General features: G+C 44.2%; 2 protein-coding genes across 2 annotated transcripts in view; both read right to left on the bottom strand.

Annotated features, from left to right (window-relative positions):
* Positions 1-16374, bottom strand: part of LOC145408447 (uncharacterized) — a 63161-nt gene extending 46787 nt beyond the window's left edge. The window contains exon 1 of the mRNA XM_080279176.1: positions 13161-16374. Within this exon, the coding sequence (XP_080135302.1) occupies positions 13161-16374 (3214 nt within the window). The remainder of the gene's footprint in view (positions 1-13160) is intronic.
* A 327-nt stretch (positions 16375-16701) lies between these two features.
* LOC145408446 (uncharacterized) lies at positions 16702-21816 on the bottom strand. Its single transcript, XM_080279175.1, has 2 exons — positions 18535-21816; positions 16702-17124 (listed from the first exon to the last, which is right to left on the bottom strand). Exons 1-2 carry the CDS (start codon positions 21814-21816, stop codon positions 16702-16704), a joined length of 3705 nt encoding a protein of 1234 aa, XP_080135301.1.
* Positions 21817-23605: the final 1789 nt, after the last annotated feature.

Genomic DNA, 23605 nt, shown 5'->3' with positions numbered 1-23605 from the left:
AACTCCTGCCTTTCCTCGGGAGCTAGATGAGAAAGCTTAGTCTAGAGATCATTCATGATGTCAAGATTCTTCCCCAAACTGTCACTCAGGCTCATACTGCATGGGAGAACTTCACTTGCAGACTCGGGTGGAACAGCTACAGTGCTGACTGTTTTTTTTTTTTTTTTTTTTTTTAATAATAATCATGGCGGCGCAACTGCCAGGGTCATATGCCGCCGTATAACAAAGAAGTAAAAAGCAAAAAAAAAAAAAAATAGAGGATAAGCCAATAAAAAAGGAGAAAATCTAAATATCTTTAAGAAGTCCTGCCTCCTTGACAAAGGAGAGGGTTGCCCCTCCCAAGGCACAGGCATCCTCTCCAAGCATCGAGGAAAGATGATACTCACCTCCATCCGTTTGGTGGTCAGAGAGGAACCGACGCCGTAAATCCTCAAGACTAGGACACTCCACCAACAGGTGCCGAACAGTCAAGGGAACCAGACAGTCATCACAGAATGGAGGAGGAGTCCTCTCCATTAAAAAATCGTGAGAGAAACGGGTGTGGCCAATGCGGAGGCGGCACAAAGCAGTCTCCCATTGACGAGGGAAGCCCTGGTAACTGAATGAGCCCACCTTCTGGCAAATCGAGCGCAACTTATTGGCACCCACAGCATCCCAATGCTCCTGCCAACAGCACCAAACTCTGAAGGCAATAAAGGAGCGTATATCTGCAGCAGGCAGACGATACAGAGGGGACTGTGCAAGAGGGGGACGAGCCGCTGCCGCCTTGGCCAGCTGATCAGCTGGTTCATTCCCTGCCACTCCTACATGAGCTGGAACCCAACAGAAATCTACACGACGTCCACGACGCCCTAAAAGGAAAAGCCACTCTAAAATGGATAAAACCAAAGGATGAGAGGGATTAAAAGACTCCATTGCAGAAAGAGCACTTCGTGAGTCACTAAAAACAGTAAAAGCAGTGTGGGGGAGAGTGAAGAGAATCTGAAGGGCAAATAAAATAGCAGTCAGCTCAGCCGTAAAAACAGAAGCAGTCACAGGGAGGCTCCCACCTCGACAGAAGGTGGGAAACACCACACCAAAGCCCACACCCGCATCAGACTTAGATCCATCAGTATAAACTGGTATGGAGTCCCCATGAGAAGAGGCATGCTCTAAAACCAGAGAAAATAAAACCTGAGGAGGAAGGGAGGCCTTACTGGATGAGAAGAAACGACAAAATGTCACCCTGGGGAGAAGCCAGTAGCCCACCCTCGGGACACGGTGGGGAGTGATCGGCACAGAAGGAACAGAGAAGCTAGACATAATCGACTGCACCCTGAAACCAAAGGGCTTTGGAAAGGATGGCCGAGTGGCAAAAATAGGTGACCGAGAATCTTGAGAGACCTTGAGAAAGGGCACGGAGTCTGGGAGACGAGATAAGCGATACCAACATCTCATCAAAAGAGAAGAGCGGAGCAAGTCTAGAGGAAGGACACCAGCATCAGCCAACAAACTCTAAATCGGGGAAGATCGGAATGCCCCAGTGGCGAGACGAACACCAGCATGATGTATGGAATCTAAAATACGAAGCCGGGCTTCTGAGGCAGAGGAATAAACTTCACATCCATAATGAAGTTTGGATAAAATCAGAGACTGATGCAAGAGGAGGAGGGTCTTGCGATCAGCTCCCCAGTATGTGTGCGCTAAAACTTTCAAGAGACCCAATGCTCTGAGACACTCAGCTTTTACGTACCTCAAGTGAGGGACCCAAGTCAACCGGCTGTCAAAAATCAGCCCTAAAAACCGGGTTTCCTTTAAACACGAAATACGACGCCCATCTAAAAAAAGGTTTGGGTCAGGGTGGACTCCACGAACACGACAAAAATGCATGGCAACGGTCTTCTTGAAGGAAAATCGAAAACCTCGTTCATCAGCCCATCTAGAGACACGGTTGAGAGCCATCTGCATCCTCCTTTCTGCCATTGACATCCGTGAGGCAGTGACAGAGATTGATAAATCGTCAACATAGAGAGAGCCACTAACACCATCAGGGAGCACAGAAATAACGCTGTTAATTGCCACTGCGAAAAGGGTAACACTTAGTATGCTCCCTTGTGGCACACCATCCTCAAGGGGACGTGAAGTAGACAGCTCACTACCGACTAGGACCCGAATAAAACGATTAGATAAAAACTCCCGTATAAAAGTGGGGAGTTGCCCACGGAGACCAAACTCATAAAGAGATTGCAATATACCATGACGCCAGGAAGTGTCGTACGCCCTCTCCAAATCAAAGAACACTGTGATATGATGCTGGTTAGTTGCAAAAGCCTGGCAGATGGAAGATTCTAAAGAAAGGAGAGCATCTGTGGTCGACCGCATCATCCGAAACCCACACTGGACTGGAGACAAGTAACCACCCTTCTCTAAGTACCACATGAGCCGACTATTCACCATCTTTTCGAGGACCTTACAAAGGCAAGATGTCAGCGAGATAGGGCGATAATTAGTGGCCTGCAAGTGATCCTTACCTGGCTTAGGGATGGGGAGAACCACAGCAACACCCCATGAGGTCGGAAACCCACCATTGCACCAAATTCTGTTATACAGTGACAACAGAAAATGAAGGCCTGCATCAGGCAAGTGGTGTAAGAAGGCATATGGAACATCATCCAAGCCTGGAGACGAGTCGCGACACTGCGACAATGCCATCTGAAGTTCAGAAGCAGAAAAAGCAACATTATATGACTCCTCCGCAGTAGATGGAAAACTAATGCCCAAAGATTCCAGGTACCGTCGGCGGCGTGCCGACGGGGATGAGGTGTCCTTCCTAGAGACATTAGCAAAATGAGCTGCAAATATCTCGGCAACAGACGAAGAATGAGCCACCACCACACCTGCATGAGATAAAACAGGAGGAGAGGGAACAGGAAATTTCCCGGAAATCTTCCTCACCCGTTTCCACACTTTTGTGAGAGGAGTCTGTGAAGAAATTGAAGAAACAAATGATGCCTAAGACTTCCTCCTAGCCTCCTTCATAACCCGCCGGGCATGAGCTCGGGCCCTCCTATATGCCGCTAAGTAACCAGGGTCACCTCGGTGACGACGAAGTCGGGAGAAAGCAGCACGTTTAGCCCGAACAGCAGAAGCACACTCATCAGTCCACCAGGGAACTGGACGGCAAGGAAAGTGACCAGCTGTTCTCGGAATACTCTGCAGTGCCGCCGAGTGTATTAAGTCTGTGAAATACTCAACAGCAGCATCAGTGCTGACAAAATCCTCCACACATCGGTTCGGGGAACACAGCTCCTCAAAAACCGGCCAGACCGCCCTATCCAAGCGCCAGCGGGGAAGACGACGCCGACTCGCACTCTGTGTCGATCTTAATAAAATAGGGAAGTGGTCACTGCCATGTAAGTCTGGTAACACAGCCCATGTAAAATTCAGGGCTACCCCTGCAGAGCACAGAGACAAATCAATAGAAGTAAAAATACCCGTTTGACTATGGAAGTAAGTAACTTCACCAGAATTTAAAATGTACAGGTCCACATCCTCCACCATGGAGGCTAACATAGTACCTCTAGCATCAGCTGTGGAGCCACCCCACAGGGGATGATGACTGTTCATGTCAGCCAGCAAGAAATAGGGTGAGGGAAGTGCACGAATAAGATTTTCAAGATCAACCCTCTCAATAGTGGCACTAGGAGGGAGGTACAAAGAGCACACAGTATAACGACGGGGAAGGAAAATCTGGAGAGCAACAGCCTGCAGTGGAGTGTTAAGATTCACAGCAGTGAAAGGTATGTCACTGCGTACTAGAATAGCCACACCCCCACCATGACCTTGTCCAGGAAGAGGATCTGAATAAAAAACCTGGTAACCAGGTGGACTGGGAGGCGCAGCATCACCAACCATTGTCTCTTGTAGGCAAACACACACAGGTGAATACTCAGCCAGAAGCCAACGGAGTTCCTCCCAGTTGGCTCGTAAACCACGGCAGTTCCATTGAATAATATTAGCCATTAAAACTACTGAAATAAAAAGGGGCAGGGGAGAGGGACAAACAGAAGACCATAAAAAAAAATACTAAAGATATTAAAATGGAGGAACTATATACACAAAAGAAAGGGTCACTTAGTGGAAACCACTGAGCGACCCTGGGAGACAATCTTCTTGGGAATGCGGATACGCCCACTAAGGGGCTTGCCACGGGCAGCAGCATGGCTAGAACGACTGCCTGGGGTCTGCGAAGTGTTGGGAGACTTCACAGACACCCGTCGCTGCCCAGCAGGAGAGGAAGAGCTACTCCGAACCCTGCCCGGGGCCCCCAGTGAACCAAGAGGTCGAGCAGGAGGGATTGGGGTCCTGGCCTCCAAACGTGGAGGGGGCAGGACAGGATCCTCAGAGGTAACCGGAGGAGGAACATCCGATTCCCCGGAGGAAGAGGTGCCAGACTGACCTGACACCCCAGAAGCCCTCGAAGACCCAGAAGCAGGGTCCGAGGGCTGTTGCACAGATGGACTAACTACAGAGGATGTGAACTCCACGACCGACACCTTGCTTGGAGGATCTTCAAGACTCAAAGTCTCTGAGGAACCACGATGACGTTTAGCAAATGAAGAATGTGCACCATGACTACCAGGGGATACCATTGATGTAGAGGTCGAGTCTTGAACTGTAGTGGCAACCGTCTCAAGTGCGGGAGATTGTTGCACTGACATGGAATCAGCAGATGAAGGCATAGGAGCTGACACAACAGGAGGAACTCGGGTCTGCTGCTGGACAGGACGACGAGGACGGCTATGACTGGACAAAACTGATGCATAAGACACTCCGTTACGGAAAACAGATGACATGGCTCTACTCCTGGCCTCAGGAAAGCTTATTTTATCCCGATTACGGATGAGGAGGATCTCCTTCTCCAAGCAAAACCGGGCACAGTCTTTAGATGAAGCAGGATGTGCCTCACCACAGTGCAAACAACAAACAGGTCCAGGACAGTCCTGTCCTGCATGAGTGGATGCTCCACAACTGACACACACCACTGGGAGGCCCTGTTGCAAACGACGACAGACTCGCCCAACATGCCCGTACATCTGACAGTGGTAGCAGCGTCGTGGATTTGGGACAAAGGGTTTGACCCTAAGGGACAACCAAGCCACCTTGATGGATGAAGGCAGAACGGTACAGTCGAACGTCAGCAACAAGGATGGAGTTGGGGTAAGAATACCATCAACCTTCTTCTGAAATCTCTCCACTTTAACGACCCTGTGGACCTGGAGTTCTTCAAGCAGCTTCTCTTCACTGTAACGCAATAAGTTTTTCGAGAAAACAACACCTCGACTTTGATTAAAAAAGGCATGAGGAACACAAGTGAACAGTGCATCCGGGTCCTTACACTGGGCAGCCAGCCGGGAACCCTCTTCAGGGGATGTAACCTCCACTAGGAGGCCACCATCCCCCTGAGGTGAAATCTTCGGTTCTCTGCCACAGATTGACACAATGCGCCGATGAACAGTAAAAATGTCTAGATTCCCAATAGGCTGACCATCCAAAGTGCAAATGGTGTAGTACCTTGGGAAATCAATCCTCTCATAGACACCTGGCAGGACCTCACGGGCATGTCCACAAGATGACGATGTCTGTTGCCGGCTCTTCTTCTTTGTAGTGGCCACTGACCGGAAACCACTGGAACCAGGCAGGTATGGTTCCAAGGTGGCAATGTGGGCCACACCAGCCAGAGGCACACGAGGCACACAGGAGGGAGACTGTGAAGGATGGTCAGGGACGGAGCCAGGGTCGTCAGCCGCAAGAATGTTGGAGGAAGCCATATGTAATAAAAAACAACCTTCATTCCCCCACCCCTCCACCCACCATGGAGCCCAACAAGGGGGGGCCATATGCCAGGGAAAGCACCACTGGCGACCCCAGAGGTAGTGGGAAAGTATACGCAGGTAACCACCAAGGGACCCTGACAAGGGTGACTCCAGGACGATAGGAGCCACCAGGTCCCCCAGTGCCCGCTTGACCCTAAAGCCACTAGGTGACTAGCCTGGATGGCTAGCCAGTGACCAGCCGATTGACCTGGTCGGGCCCAACCAGGCCACCCGTCTAGCCAGAATAAGGGACCAAAGAGGTGTATTGCTAGCTGCAGGGCGCACCATGCAGCATCACTCAACCTCCAGGACTCCCGTCTCCCAGCATTACGGGATGCCATGCACGGCAAACACGTGGGGAGGCAACAGTCCCGCCATAGATGGGAAATGGGCAAGGACTGACATCACCAGTAGGCCTCCTCTACCAGTGATGTAGGGGGTGCTTGGTCCACGACACTGACAAATGCCGAACCCTACAAAGGTAGGCATGCCTCCAAAGTAGGTGGCACTGCCAGCCACGCTTCAAGCCCCGCCACCACGTCAAGGTGACCCCCCTCAGCGGGGGGGTTATTTTCGTCCCGCCTGTGATATAACTTTAGCATGTTGATGTGACAAAGTTGCCTGTTCTTTCAACGATCTGGTGTGGCGATGACATAGTTGACATCACTGAGTTTCTTCTCCACGAAATAAGGACCACTAAACTTGGCCTGAAGAGGTTGCCCATGCACTGGTAGCAGAATCAAAACCTGATCTCCTGGCTGAAAGTGGCGTAACCTGGACTTCTTATCATACCAAGTCTTCATCTTCTCCTGAGCAGCTCCTAAATTCTTTCTCGGCAGCTGTAAAGCAGTAAAGAGCCATTCTTTGAACTTCATCACATACTCCAGCAGGTTGACGTCATCTTCCTCCGACAGCCAGCATTCCTTGAGTAGCTTAAGGGATCCTCTTACTTCATGGCCAAACAGTAGTTCAAAGGGTGAGAAGCCCAGTGATTCATTTGGAGATTCTCTTGCGGCAAATACAACGAATGGAAGACCTTTATCCTAATCTTTCTGCTGTTACAAACAGTATTTCCTGAGCATCGATTTGAGTGTTTGATGATATCTCGCCAACGCTTCCTGTGTCTGGGGATGGTAAACTGAAGACGTGATCTGGGTGATGCCCAACTCTTTCAGAGACTGCTTGAAAACATTTGACATGAAATTACTTCCCCGGTCTGACTGTACCTCCTTGGGCAGACCAAACTTGGTGAAGAACCCTAGCATTTCCTTAACCATATTCTTTGCTGAGATATTTCTAAGTGGAATGGCTTCATGATAACGAGTAGCCATATCAATCAGGGCCAAAACATAAGAAAATCCTGAAGAAGTCTTAGGAAGAGGGCCCACAATATCCACCAACACAAGGGTGAATGGCGCCTCAAAAGGAGGAATGGGAACTAGAGGTACAACCTTTTCGGTCTGATTACACTTCCCCACAACTTGACAGGTGTGACAAGACTTACAATACCATGAAACATCTCGGAAGATACCTGGCCAGTAGAAGTGTTTCAAAATGCGTGCCACAGTCTTCCTCACTCCACGGTGTCCTGCCAAACTGGAATCATGAGCCACTCTAATGATATCCTGCCTACAAACACGAGGGATGACAACTTGATGTACAACCTCCCATTCACAGTCGGCTGATGCTGTTGGGGGGTCTCCACTTTCTCATAAGTACTCTTGACTTTATATAATAACAAGTAGAAGCACCAGCTGACTCTTCCTCACTGCAAGCAGAGTTAGCTAGACCTTTCAACTCAGGGTCAGCAACCTGCAACTCAACCAACTCTTGACTAGACAAATTATCAACTCTACGGGGTACTGCCTCATCTGGTGAGTGGTCCAAATTAGCAAGAAAAGTATCAGCTAGGATAACATAATCGTCATCATTATCCTCTAAGTCACTAGTAACTTTAGACAGCCCTAGTGACAGCACATGCAGAGAACACATCAGGGACATCACAATCCTGGGTCGCAGTCACTGGTTCACTAGACAACTGAGGAGCTGGACACACTTGACCTGACATTGGGAGTGTCTCAACCAACCCAACCATAACTTAACCATTAACAAAACCAGACTAAATTCACTCTGCACAGAGGGACAGAGAAGTAATTATTCCCTACACCTTGTAAGATTAGTTTCATCAGAGGAATTAACATTAGAGCGTAGAACACTGGTCAGCATAAGGGACTGGCAAACACCTGTATCACGGTATATTTTAACTGATTTCCTGTCATTATTGTCCAGAGGACTGACAAAACCATCAGAGAGGAAATTAGCACATGAACTCGTTGAGAGTGTCACCCACGTTACTGCTGAAAAGAGGAGCTTCGTCACGAGAATTTAATTCAATCCTCAAAGCAGGTTCAGTCAACTCGGTTCAAGAATTCTAGGAACTGTGAAGGGTGGACACTAGACTAATTGACTGAATATTTATAGACTCCTTTTTGTTCACATCACGCTGTCTCCTGAAACATTTCTCCATAGTATGACCAAGCTTACTACAATAAGTACATTTACTTTTCTGAATTCTAGAGGTGGAGCTGGTATTTACTTCCTGAGAAACATCATCTTTATTCTCTTTCCTGTTACCTGTACTCTGAGTAGAGGCAATGTACTTACTCTCAGCTTTTCTTTTTTCTTTAGGATATCTCTTGTGAGTGAGAATATATTCATCAGCTAAAGCTGCAGCATGAGACAAATTATCTATTCTTTTCTCATCAAGATATAGGCTTACATCTTTATTAATATACCTTTTGAAGTCCTCCATCAAAATCATCTGCTTAAATTTACCAAAATCAGAAGTTACATTCTTAGAATTTAACCACTGCTCTAACAGATCTTTGATTATTGCATACTCAACATGGGACTGTTTATTTTGCTTATAAGTTGTCCCAATTTTACTCTATAGGCTTTAGGAACAAGCTCATATTCCTTAAGAATCAAGCTCTTAACTACATCATAAATACCAGATTGATCCTGAGGCAAAGATGCATAAGTTACTTGAGCTTTACCGGTGAGAACACTCTGAGGAAGTACTGGCCAAAACTTTTTGGGCCAATTAAAACCAGTAGCTACCCTCTAAAACAACTGAAAATACTTTGTTGAATCAGATTCATTAAAAGGTGGGACAAGTTTAACATTTTTAGTCACATCAAAATCATCAGAGCTAGATGATCCAGTTCCACCTTGTTTCATGCGATACTCATGGTCTGCCTGAATCCTAGCAAGTTCAATTTGTGCCTGAGCCTGTGCCTGTGCCTCCTGAATACGAGCCTGAGACTCAGGCTCCTTAGACTTTTGCCTGAAACTCAGCCTCCTTAGCAGGAGCCTGAAACTCAGCGTCTTTATCACGAGCTTGAAACTCATCCTCATTAGCACGAGCCTCCTGCAGGGCTACATGTAACTTATCTATTTCAATCTGCGTTTGCTCATCTGGGGGAGTTACATTAAACATGCTTTTATTAATCATGTCAACAATTTGATCTCTAGAATGATGAGATCGAACAGCAGTTCCCAATTGTTGAGCAACAAGCTTAAGTTGATTGTTTGTTCTGTTTTCTACATCACATACTGTTTGCACATTTGACAAAAAATCTTTGGCTTCATCAAGAGTAGTAATAGTAGACATCATGAATAAATCAGTCACAAAATATCAAGCAATATCATTATGATAATATCCTAAATATCCTGGCGAGGTCGCCAAATTTGTGTTACGGAACAGAGAGAGATAGTGAACACTTCAAGTGAGAATACTAAAATCACTAGTGTCCCGGAAAGTTCCAGGTTCAAAACAAAAGACTTAGGTAAAATTACAAGTTAAAGTTTAATGCTCAAACTAACAACTAAACATTAAGGACTCAAAAGGATAATGTAATGACAAAACAGGTTACATATATGGTTAACTGAAATAGCTTCTATTAAGACGAATTTAGCAAGAGCAAATTTATCTAAGTCAGCCCTGATAAAATGAGAAAACCGGATAATGCTCAGCTAAAGCAAGATATATTATTATTACAGATACAAAATATTACTAATACTGGCTGACATTAAAAACTTTACATGAATCACAAAAACCTTACCAGGCCTGCGAATTAACGCCTCACGCTATACAGTACAAGAAAAATGGTAATAACACATACTCAAATTATACAGCAGCTAGATGGCTGGAGACTTCGTGAGCACTCACAAAGATAATAATATAGTATACAGGGGAGGGCAGAGATGTGAACAAAATGAGGAGTAGATCTACGTGGCAACTAATGTAGAGACTGAGCTCATTATATACGGGCCGGCAGAACTTGATTCAACTTGCAAGAAGGACGCACAAATGAAGCTACAGAGAACGAAGAGCCGACACTCCTGCTCTGATCAACAGAAAGAACGACTTACTCTACTATAAAGGGGAAGAAGGGGGGAAAGAGGTAGAACACGCAAGCCTGGTCACTATGGAAGCCACGTGGCGAATCGTGATCAAACATGCAGCATACTGTACATTAGAATAATACAAAGGATGATGAAATCATAGGGTATGTAACAATAAAAGAGAGAGATAATGAACACTTCAATTGAGAATACTAAAATCAGTACTGTCCCACAAAGTTCCAGATTCAAAACAAAAGACTTAGGTAAAATTACAAGTTAAAGTTTAATGCTCAAACTAACAACTAAACATTCAGAACTCATAAGGATAGTGTAATGGCAAAAAGGTTACATATATGGTTAACTGCAATAGCCTCTATTACCACGAAATTAGCAAGAGCAACTTTATCTAAGTCAGCCCTGATAAAATGAGAAAAGCAGATAATGCTCAGTTAGGCAAGATATAATATTATTACAGATACAAAATATTACTAATACTGGCTGACAGCATGGAAACAATGTAAACACAAAAACTTTACCAGGCTTAAGAATTATCGCCTTAGCTTATACAGTACAAGAAAAATGGTAATAACACTTATACTGAAATTATACAGCATCTTGATGGCAGGAGACTTCCTGAGCACCCACAATAATAATATACTGTACAGGGGTAGATAGAGATGTGAACAGAATGAGGAGTAGATCTAAGTGTCAACTAATGCAGAGACTGAGCTCATTATATAGGAGGCTGGCAGAGCTTGATTCAACTTGTAAGAAGGACGCGCAAATGAAGGCATAGGGGATGAAGATTTTACAATCCTGCCCTGAACAACAGAAAGAACGACTTACTCTACTATAAGGGGGAGCAGGGGGAGTGAGGTAGAACACGCAAGCCTGGTCACTATGGAAGCCACGTGGCGAATCGTGAACAAACATGCAGCATACTGTACATTAGGATCATACAAACGATGATGCAATCACGAACAAAACTATCATAAGTTAGAATTATACATGGGATGATGAAATCATAGGCTATGTTACACCTCCCCACAAAGAAAAAGAAACTTACAAAGGAAATTTATTACTCTAAAACAATCTGTCTAAAGTCTAGATAAGCAATCTGCAATAATATTTTCTTTCTCCTTGACATGTTGTACGTCTAATGAATACCTCTGAAAAAGTAGACTCCATCTTGTCAATCTCTGATTTTTATCTTTAAATTTACTAAGGAATTTCAGCTGGTTATGATTGGTATAAATGACTATGGGGTCAAAACCAGAACGCAAATAAAATGAAAAATACAGTAAACCCAAAATCAAGGCCAAAAGCTCTTTCTCAATAGTTGAGTAGTTCTTTTGAGGTTGAGTGAACTTCTTATTGTAATAAGATACAGGGTGTTGAATTCCCTGATCATCCACTTGCAGCAAAACAGCCCAAGCTCCTGTATCACTTGCGTCAACAGCCATCTTAAAAGGCTTAGCAAAAATTTGGAGTAGCGAGCACTGGCTGACTGAATAGGATAGCTTTAAGTTTACTGAAAGAGGATTCACAGTTATCAGTCCAGACAGATTTAACTCCTCGTTTCAGTAGGTCTGTAAGTGGTGATACAAGAATTGAAATGTTAAGAACAAATCTCCTGTAATAACCTTGTCATAAAACTCTTAACCGAGCAGTAATATGCTCCCCAGAAATATTATCAATAGAGTTTTATAAGGTTCTTTGCATCATTGCACACTAAATCCTTACTGACCAGGCAAACACAGATATCATCAAACAAAGTAAAGTTTTCATATCTATATATTCAAAACAAATATTCACAATATTTACAATCAAATAAATTACTTGTCTTTAATGTCGGGTAACTTCAAACCAGCACTTCACCTCTGCCATTGTTAAAGGTACCTCAGACAATTAATAACCTCAAAGTTCGTTATTCTTATTAAAAGTCAGTATACTTAAGCAGAAACAGCGTCTTAAATGCATATTACAAGAATATCAAATAAATTTGTATATTAACGTTAAGTTAAAGTTAATAATGAAGGAATGATTGAGTCGGGAGTCACTGGAGCACGGCCCAGCCTCGGACCACCACACACCTTCCCGCCACCGACCGTAACCTTTCTGTTCCTCACTGACCGCAGCCATTAACTTACTAAATAAATTGAAATCATCACTGATTCACAGCACTGCAACAATTTCTCAAATAAATTCAATTGCACTCGATTCCAAAGTAGAATCACACGGAACGGTATACAGCTGCACTAGACACTCGTGGCGGTGGTGGTTAGTCCGAGCAAGGGCAGGGCTGCCAGGTGACTGCCGACTCGAAGCTGGTGAAATCCCTCCTCACCTCCTATTGGGAAAATGAACTTGACTTTAATACCGACTCGAGAACTAATGAAACATTGATGCATGAAAATGAATCTACATATCCAACAGTCACACGCTGGCTGTGACAAACCTCCCCCGTTAAGTAAGAAAATATATTTTCTTATCAATTTATAGTCATGATATATCTAATTACAGGTGTTGTACCAATTAATATTAACCCATACAAATTACAATTCCCCTTAAAGTAAATTATTTCAACATGAATGAATATCACCCGGAAAATTAATATGCAAAGTATATATCAACACCATTATTCTCCTAATCTACTAAGGTAGTCAGCTCCTACATTATCAGATCCTTTAATAAATCTTATGTTCATGACATATGGCTGCAATATCAGAGCCCATCTCATTAGTCTGCCATTTAAAGTCTTAGAAGTCGGTAAGTAGGAAAGGGGCTTGTGATCAGTCTCAAGAATGAATTGCCTACCATAAAGATATACTGAAAACTTCTGAACACCCCAGACTAACGCTAAACATTCCCTTTCTATGACGGCATAATTCCTCTCACGTGGCTGCAGCTTGCGACTGGCATACGCGACTGGCCACATCCGTCCATCCCGCTCCTGCAGTAGTATGGCTCCAAGACCACTGCCCGAGGCGTCGGTGCGTAACACAAACTCCTGCTGTAGGTTGGGGAGAACAAGAACAGGTTTTGTGGAAATATGGTTTTTTAAGCGCCTGAAAGCATAGTCATGTTCTTCTCTCCACTCGAGCTTATTCGGTTGAGTCTTCTTGGTTAGTTCAGTCAAAGGAGATGCTATGGTTGCGTAGTGCGGGATGAATTTTCTGTAGTAGCCACTTAACCCCAAAAATGACCTCAGTCCTTTCTTAGTGGTGGGTACAGGCGCGTTGACTATCTTCTCCACCTTATCAGCCATTGGCCACATGGTCTCTCCACTAGTTGTGTGTCCCAGATAATCTAATTTGTGCATACCAAGGTGGCACTTGGTAGGTCTTGCCGTTAATCCTGCCTTTTGAAGTCTATCCAGTACATTCCCAAGTATCTGCAGATGTTCAGTCCAGGTCTTAGACACAATTAGAATGTCATCCAAATAGTGATGAACCCCAGAAACACCCTTAAATACTGAACGCATTAACTTGTTAAAAGTTGCTGGGGCATTAACTAATCCAAAGGCTAATACAGTGAACTGAAACAGACCCTTATCTGTGGGGAAGGCGGTATACTGTTTACTTCCCTCCTCTAAGGGTACCTGCCAATAACCACGACCGAGATCGATCTTGCTGAAAAAGTTATTACCACCAATACTTGCAAATATCTGATCTGGGTCAGTCATTGGTTCACTGTCAAACACAGTAAGGTTGTTTAATTTCCTGAAGTCAAGGCAAATTCTGTTAGAGTTATCAGGTTTCTTAACAACAACCATGGGAGTGGAGTATGGGGAGTTAGATGGTTCAATTATCTTCATCTTTAACATATCATCTATTTCTTGTTTGACTTGAGCTCTTAATGCATAAGGTATCTTATAGGGTTTTGAACGGACTACTTCTTCATTAGTCAAGTTGATCTGATGCTCAATGACTGACGTTCGGCCAGGTATATCAGACATTACGTCATCATATTTAAGTAATAAGTCATTTACTTCCTGCTGTCGATTTGAAGTCAGGTCCTGGCTGATGTGCACGTTCTTCCAAGTTTCCTTCCTATCCAGGCTCGGTAGTATCAGCTTGTGTAGGTCGGCATCCTCCTCACATTCCACTACAGCTGCAGAACACACCGCTGCACTGACCTTGGAATCATCAGGCCTAGAGACATACCTCTTCAACATGTTAGCATGAAATGTCTTGCTCTTGCCATTTATGGTAATTATGTAATCCATTCCACCCTTCAGTGCCACAACTTTGTAAGGTCCTCTCCACTGCAATAAGAGTTTGTTGTGGGCAGTTGGCAATAAGAGCAATACCTGATCTCCTACCTTAAATTTCTTATCTTTAGCTTTCTTGTCATAGTAGTACTTATATCTGGCTTGTGACTTCCTTAAGTTCTCATGAGCAAGCTGGCAAGTTTCTTCTAACTTCTCCCTCAATTCAAAAACATATTGATATGTGGTGCGAACTTCTCCCTCCTTTTCTCTATCCCACAGTTCCCTCAGAATACTGGTTGGTCCCCTGACTGTCCTTCCATATAACAGTTCAAAGGGTGAGAAACCAAGGGTTACCTGGGGCGCCTCACGGTACGCGAATAACACTGCCGGCAGGTACCTGTCCCAGGATGAGGGCTGTTCGGCACACATCTTCTTGAGCATACTCTTCACGGTCCCGTTGAATTTTTCCACCAGGCCGTTTCCCATTGCGTGGTATGGTGTCGTAGGAAGGTGCTTGATCGACAGTAGACGTCGAACCTCATCCATCATTCCTGAGGTGAACTGCGACCCTCTATCTGAAACCAGTTCTTCAGGCACTCCCACTCTGGAAAACATGGTCATTAGGGCCTCTGCTACTTGTTCAGTATCGATGTTGGGTAATGCTGTGGCTTCAGGATAACGGGTAGCATAGTCTACCAGTGTTAAAATATATTTGTTCCCGTTCTCACTCCTAGGCTGTATGGGTCCTATAATATCTACGGCCACACGCTTGAACGGTATATCAATAATGGGTACTTCTCCTAATGGTACTTTCCCAACCTTACCCTTAGGTATAGTCTTTTGGCATATATCACATGACTGACAGTGTCGACGAACATCTTCTCCCATTCCTGGCCAGGTAAAATCTTGCTGAAGTCTTCCTAAAGTCTTACTAGCCCCAAGATGTCCTCCAAACATGCATTCGTGTCCTACTTTCATTACTGCACTTCTTACTTTAGCGGGCAAGACTAGTTGTTTGAATTCTCGTTCATCACCATAATATATCTTATATAATAGTCCATTTTCCATAATTACCTTTGCCTTACCCTTCTTGTCTAACCACTTTCCATCCTGGGCCTTCTCAAACCATCGCTTCAGGGTGACGTCCTCTTCCTGTGCCTTCTTCATGTCGGCTGGAGTCATCCGTAGCTGGTCTGTTAGGTCAAAACTTCGTAGTGTCTGTCGTGGTCGGGAGGTGTGCTTCGCTGCTGCCCTGGTCACCACAGCACTGACAACCTTTTCCTTAAAAGGATCATTATCAACGAGCGGTGTAGCATCTGCAATGTTGCCAATTATGAGGTCATATATAGGAGTCTCCATGCACACAGCGACAGCTCTACCAGAATAGTAAGGGGAGATTATGGTGATTTCAGCTAAGGGATACTTGCACACTTGGGAGTCTATCAGCTTAACTAAACAATGTTTCCCTGTTAAGCACTCCCGTGGTACTAAGCTTTTCCTCACTACCACTGTACTACAGCCTGTGTCTCGTAGTACCTCCACCTCCTTACCACACATAGTACCTCGTGTAGTTGGCATGGCTGCTAGTGCACTCACCACCTCTACAACATGTCCACAGCCCAATACTTCTGCATGCGCACATACATCCCTCTTTTTCTCTTTACTGTCATTATATCTTGATTTGGTAGGGCAATCATAGGATTTATGGCCAACTTTGTTGCACTTATAACATTGCACCCCCTTACCAAAAGTTGTAGTGTAAGCAGACCTTCCTGCTCGTTTGAAGTCTCCATCGTCCTTGGTTGCTTCCTGACCTTTGTGGGTGTGCTGGCTATTGGTCCGGGCGTTCTGGTACAATCCTCCGTGGGCGGTGGCATACCTCTCTGCCTTCTCTCTCATGTCATCGAAAGAAAGAGGCATTTTCTCACGAACATACATTTGTAAAGGTTTACCACACATTTTCAGAAATTGCTCCGAGATAAATAAGTTCGTTACACTCTCATAAGTCTTTTCACAGTGCTCTGATAGTTCAATCCACCGGTTAAGGAAGTTACGCAGGCGAGTTAAGTACTGAGCCACATTTTCACCACGTTGTGGACGAGCTGAACGAAACTTCTGTCTAAAACCTTCCTCTGTACATTCAAACCGAAGCAGTAATGCCTTTTTAACCTTCTCATAATCCCCCACCTCATCTTGACCTAAACGAGAGTACACTTCTAAGGCAATTCATTTTAAGTATGAACCCATAAGGACCGCCCATGATTCTTTTGGCCAACCGGCAGTCTTCGCAAACAACTCAAACCGGCGCAGATAGGCATCTATATCGTCGTTTTCATCATCGAACACTGGTAACTGCGGACCTTTCGTTCGAACACCAGGTGGTGCTGTATTAACAATAGAGTCATGCCTATTCATTGCCTGTAGTCTAGCATGCTCGAGCTGGAATTGTCTATCCTTTTCACGTTCACTGGTCTCTCGTTCACGTTCTTCACGTTCATGTTTACGTTCCCGCTCACGTTCGCGTTCCTGATGTTCACGTTCCTGTTTCTGCCATTCACGTTCGCGCTCCTCACGCTCCTGGATTTCTTTTGCGTGTGCAATTTCTCGTTCACGTGCCTCATGTTCACGCTGTCGATCATCACGTTCACGCTGTCGATCTTCACGTTCACGTTGTCGATCTTCACGTTCACGTTGTCGATCTTCACGTTCACGTGCTTGTTCTTCACGTATAAACGCGTGTAGTTGATCACCCTCATAACCTAATTCACGACCTAAATCTAATAATTCTTTTGTAGACATAGTAAATAACAAATACTAAATTAGAATAACCCAAATAATACCTGCGTAAGCCTGGTCCTGTCACGGTCGCCAAATTGTCATAAAACTCTTAACCGAGCAGTAATATGCTCCCCAGAAATATTATCAATAGAGTTTTATAAGGTTCTTTGCATCATTGCACACTAAATCCTTACTGACCAGGCAAACACAGGTATCATCAAACAAAGTAAAGTTTTCATATCTATATATTCAAAACAAATATTCACAATATTTACAATCAAATAAATTACTTGTCTTTAATGTCGGGTAACTTCAAACCAGCACTTCACCTCTGCCATTGTTAAAGGTACCTCAGACAATTAATAACCTCAAAGTTCGTTATTCTTATTAAAAGTCAGTATACTTAAGCAGAAACAGCGTCTTAAATGCATATTACAAGAATATCAAATAAATTTGTATATTAACGTTAAGTTAAAGTTAATAATGAAGGAATGATTGAGTCGGGAGTCACTGGAGCACGGCCCAGCCTCGGACCACCACACACCTTCCCGCCACCGACCGTAACCTTTCTGTTCCTCACTGACCGCAGCCATTAACTTACTAAATAAATTGAAATCATCACTGATTCACAGCACTGCAACAATTTCTCAAATAAATTCAATTGCACTCGATTCCAAAGTAGAATCACACGGAACGGTATACAGCTGCACTAGACACTCGTGGCGGTGGTGGTTAGTCCGAGCAAGGGCAGGGCTGCCAGGTGACTGCCGACTCGAAGCTGGTGAAATCCCTCCTCACCTCCTATTGGGAAAATGAACTTGACTTTAATACCGACTCGAGAACTAATGAAACAATGATGCATGAAAATGAATCTACATATCCAACAGTCACACGCTGGCTGTGACAAACCTCCCCCGTTAAGTAAGAAAATATATTTTCTTATCAATTTATAGTCATGATATATCTAATTACAGGTGTTGTACCAATTAATATTAACCCATACAAATTACAATTCCCCTTAAAGTAAATTATTTCAACATGAATGAATATCACCCGGAAAATTAATATGCAAAGTATATATCAACACCATTATTCTCCTAATCTACTAAGGTAGTCAGCTCCTACATTATCAGATCCTTTAATAAATCTTATGTTCATGACATATGGCTGCAATATCAGAGCCCATCTCATTAGTCTGCCATTTAAAGTCTTAGAAGTCGGTAAGTAGGAAAGGGGCTTGTGATCAGTCTCAAGAATGAATTGCCTACCATAAAGATATACTGAAAACTTCTGAACACCCCAGACTAACGCTAAACATTCCCTTTCTATGACGGCATAATTCCTCTCACGTGGCTGCAGCTTGCGACTGGCATACGCGACTGGCCACATCCGTCCATCCCGCTCCTGCAGTAGTATGGCTCCAAGACCACTGCCCGAGGCGTCGGTGCGTAACACAAACTCCTGCTGTAGGTTGGGGAGAACAAGAACAGGTTTTGTGGAAATATGGTTTTTTAAGCGCCTGAAAGCATAGTCATGTTCTTCTCTCCACTCGAGCTTATTCGGTTGAGTCTTCTTGGTTAGTTCAGTCAAAGGAGATGCTATGGTTGCGTAGTGCGGGATGAATTTTCTGTAGTAGCCACTTAACCCCAAAAATGACCTCAGTCCTTTCTTAGTGGTGGGTACAGGCGCGTTGACTATCTTCTCCACCTTATCAGCCATTGGCCACATGGTCTCTCCACTAGTTGTGTGTCCCAGATAATCTAATTTGTGCATACCAAGGTGGCACTTGGTAGGTCTTGCCGTTAATCCTGCCTTTTGAAGTCTATCCAGTACATTCCCAAGTATCTGCAGATGTTCAGTCCAGGTCTTAGACACAATTAGAATGTCATCCAAATAGTGATGAACCCCAGAAACACCCTTAAATACTGAACGCATTAACTTGTTAAAAGTTGCTGGGGCATTAACTAATCCAAAGGCTAATACAGTGAACTGAAACAGACCCTTATCTGTGGGGAAGGCGGTATACTGTTTACTTCCCTCCTCTAAGGGTACCTGCCAATAACCACGACCGAGATCGATCTTGCTGAAAAAGTTATTACCACCAATACTTGCAAATATCTGATCTGGGTCAGTCATTGGTTCACTGTCAAACACAGTAAGGTTGTTTAATTTCCTGAAGTCAAGGCAAATTCTGTTAGAGTTATCAGGTTTCTTAACAACAACCATGGGAGTGGAGTATGGGGAGTTAGATGGTTCAATTATCTTCATCTTTAACATATCATCTATTTCTTGTTTGACTTGAGCTCTTAATGCATAAGGTATCTTATAGGGTTTTGAACGGACTACTTCTTCATTAGTCAAGTTGATCTGATGCTCAATGACTGACGTTCGGCCAGGTATATCAGACATTACGTCATCATATTTAAGTAATAAGTCATTTACTTCCTGCTGTCGATTTGAAGTCAGGTCCTGGCTGATGTGCACGTTCTTCCAAGTTTCCTTCCTATCCAGGCTCGGTAGTATCAGCTTGTGTAGGTCGGCATCCTCCTCACATTCCACTACAGCTGCAGAACACACCGCTGCACTGACCTTGGAATCATCAGGCCTAGAGACATACCTCTTCAACATGTTAGCATGAAATGTCTTGCTCTTGCCATTTATGGTAATTATGTAATCCATTCCACCCTTCAGTGCCACAACTTTGTAAGGTCCTCTCCACTGCAATAAGAGTTTGTTGTGGGCAGTTGGCAATAAGAGCAATACCTGATCTCCTACCTTAAATTTCTTATCTTTAGCTTTCTTGTCATAGTAGTACTTATATCTGGCTTGTGACTTCCTTAAGTTCTCATGAGCAAGCTGGCAAGTTTCTTCTAACTTCTCCCTCAATTCAAAAACATATTGATATGTGGTGCGAACTTCTCCCTCCTTTTCTCTATCCCACAGTTCCCTCAGAATACTGGTTGGTCCCCTGACTGTCCTTCCATATAACAGTTCAAAGGGTGAGAAACCAAGGGTTACCTGGGGCGCCTCACGGTACGCGAATAACACTGCCGGCAGGTACCTGTCCCAGGATGAGGGCTGTTCGGCACACATCTTCTTGAGCATACTCTTCACGGTCCCGTTGAATTTTTCCACCAGGCCGTTTCCCATTGCGTGGTATGGTGTCGTAGGAAGGTGCTTGATCGACAGTAGACGTCGAACCTCATCCATCATTCCTGAGGTGAACTGCGACCCTCTATCTGAAACCAGTTCTTCAGGCACTCCCACTCTGGAAAACATGGTCATTAGGGCCTCTGCTACTTGTTCAGTATCGATGTTGGGTAATGCTGTGGCTTCAGGATAACGGGTAGCATAGTCTACCAGTGTTAAAATATATTTGTTCCCGTTCTCACTCCTAGGCTGTATGGGTCCTATAATATCTACGGCCACACGCTTGAACGGTATATCAATAATGGGTACTTCTCCTAATGGTACTTTCCCAACCTTACCCTTAGGTATAGTCTTTTGGCATATATCACATGACTGACAGTGTCGACGAACATCTTCTCCCATTCCTGGCCAGGTAAAATCTTGCTGAAGTCTTCCTAAAGTCTTACTAGCCCCAAGATGTCCTCCAAACATGCATTCGTGTCCTACTTTCATTACTGCACTTCTTACTTTAGCGGGCAAGACTAGTTGTTTGAATTCTCGTTCATCACCATAATATATCTTATATAATAGTCCATTTTCCATAATTACCTTTGCCTTACCCTTCTTGTCTAACCACTTTCCATCCTGGGCCTTCTCAAACCATCGCTTCAGGGTGACGTCCTCTTCCTGTGCCTTCTTCATGTCGGCTGGAGTCATCCGTAGCTGGTCTGTTAGGTCAAAACTTCGTAGTGTCTGTCGTGGTCGGGAGGTGTGCTTCGCTGCTGCCCTGGTCACCACAGGACTGACAACCTTTTCCTTAAAAGGATCATTATCAACGAGCGGTGTAGCATCTGCAATGTTGCCAATTATGAGGTCATATATAGGAGTCTCCATGCACACAGCGACAGCTCTACCAGAATAGTAAGGGGAGATTATGGTGATTTCAGCTAAGGGATACTTGCACACTTGGGAGTCTATCAGCTTAACTAAACAATGTTTCCCTGTTAAGCACTCCCGTGGTACTAAGCTTTTCCTCACTACCACTGTACTACAGCCTGTGTCTCGTAGTACCTCCACCTCCTTACCACACATAGTACCTCGTGTAGTTGGCATGGCTGCTAGTGCACTCACCACCTCTACAACATGTCCACAGCCCAATACTTCTGCATGCGCACATACATCCCTCTTTTTCTCTTTACTGTCATTATATCTTGATTTGGTAGGGCAATCATAGGATTTATGGCCAACTTTGTTGCACTTATAACATTGCACCCCCTTACCAAAAGTTGTAGTGTAAGCAGACCTTCCTGCTCGTTTGAAGTCTCCATCGTCCTTGGTTGCTTCCTGACCTTTGTGGGTGTGCTGGCTATTGGTCCGGGCGTTCTGGTACAATCCTCCGTGGGCGGTGGCATACCTCTCTGCCTTCTCTCTCATGTCATCGAAAGAAAGAGGCATTTTCTCACGAACATACATTTGTAAAGGTTTACCACACATTTTCAGAAATTGCTCCGAGATAAATAAGTTCGTTACACTCTCATAAGTCTTTTCACAGTGCTCTGATAGTTCAATCCACCGGTTAAGGAAGTTACGCAGGCGAGTTAAGTACTGAGCCACATTTTCACCACGTTGTGGACGAGCTGAACGAAACTTCTGTCTAAAACCTTCCTCTGTACATTCAAACCGAAGCAGTAATGCCTTTTTAACCTTCTCATAATCCCCCACCTCATCTTGACCTAAACGAGAGTACACTTCTAAGGCAATTCATTTTAAGTATGAACCCATAAGGACCGCCCATGATTCTTTTGGCCAACCGGCAGTCTTCGCAAACAACTCAAACCGGCGCAGATAGGCATCTATATCGTCGTTTTCATCATCGAACACTGGTAACTGCGGACCTTTCGTTCGAACACCAGGTGGTGCTGTATTAACAATAGAGTCATGCCTATTCATTGCCTGTAGTCTAGCATGCTCGAGCTGGAATTGTCTATCCTTTTCACGTTCACTGGTCTCTCGTTCACGTTCTTCACGTTCATGTTTACGTTCCCGCTCACGTTCGCGTTCCTGATGTTCACGTTCCTGTTTCTGCCATTCACGTTCGCGCTCCTCACGCTCCTGGATTTCTTTTGCGTGTGCAATTTCTCGTTCACGTGCCTCATGTTCACGCTGTCGATCATCACGTTCACGCTGTCGATCTTCACGTTCACGTTGTCGATCTTCACGTTCACGTTGTCGATCTTCACGTTCACGTGCTTGTTCTTCACGTATAAACGCGTGTAGTTGATCACCCCCATAACCTAATTCACGACCTAAATCTAATAATTCTTTTGTAGACATAGTAAATAACAAATACTAAATTAGAATAACCCAAATAATACCTGCGTAAGCCTGGTCCTGTCACGGTCGCCAAATTGTCATAAAACTCTTAACCGAGCAGTAATATGCTCCCCAGAAATATTATCAATAGAGTTTTATAAGGTTCTTTGCATCATTGCACACTAAATCCTTACTGACCAGGCAAACACAGGTATCATCAAACAAAGTAAAGTTTTCATATCTATATATTCAAAACAAATATTCACAATATTTACAATCAAATAAATTACTTGTCTTTAATGTCGGGTAACTTCAAACCAGCACTTCACCTCTGCCATTGTTAAAGGTACCTCAGACAATTAATAACCTCAAAGTTCGTTATTCTTATTAAAAGTCAGTATACTTAAGCAGAAACAGCGTCTTAAATGCATATTACAAGAATATCAAATAAATTTGTATATTAACGTTAAGTTAAAGTTAATAATGAAGGAATGATTGAGTCGGGAGTCACTGGAGCACGGCCCAGCCTCGGACCACCACACACCTTCCCGCCACCGACCGTAACCTTTCTGTTCCTCACTGACCGCAGCCATTAACTTACTAAATAAATTGAAATCATCACTGATTCACAGCACTGCAACAATTTCTCAAATAAATTCAATTGCACTCGATTCCAAAGTAGAATCACACGGAACGGTATACAGCTGCACTAGACACTCGTGGCGGTGGTGGTTAGTCCGAGCAAGGGCAGGGCTGCCAGGTGACTGCCGACTCGAAGCTGGTGAAATCCCTCCTCACCTCCTATTGGGAAAATGAACTTAACTTTAATACCGACTCGAGAACTAATGAAACATTGATGCATGAAAATGAATCTACATATCCAACAGTCACACGCTGGCTGTGACAAACC

Source organism: Coenobita brevimanus, chromosome 77, assembly GCF_032717465.1.
Source record: "Coenobita brevimanus isolate Jiangsu-jjx chromosome 77, ASM3271746v2, whole genome shotgun sequence".
NCBI lineage: Eukaryota > Metazoa > Arthropoda > Malacostraca > Decapoda > Coenobitidae > Coenobita > Coenobita brevimanus.
The sequence above is the reverse complement of the archived record's forward strand: the minus strand, read 5'-3'. Positions and strand labels throughout refer to the sequence as shown.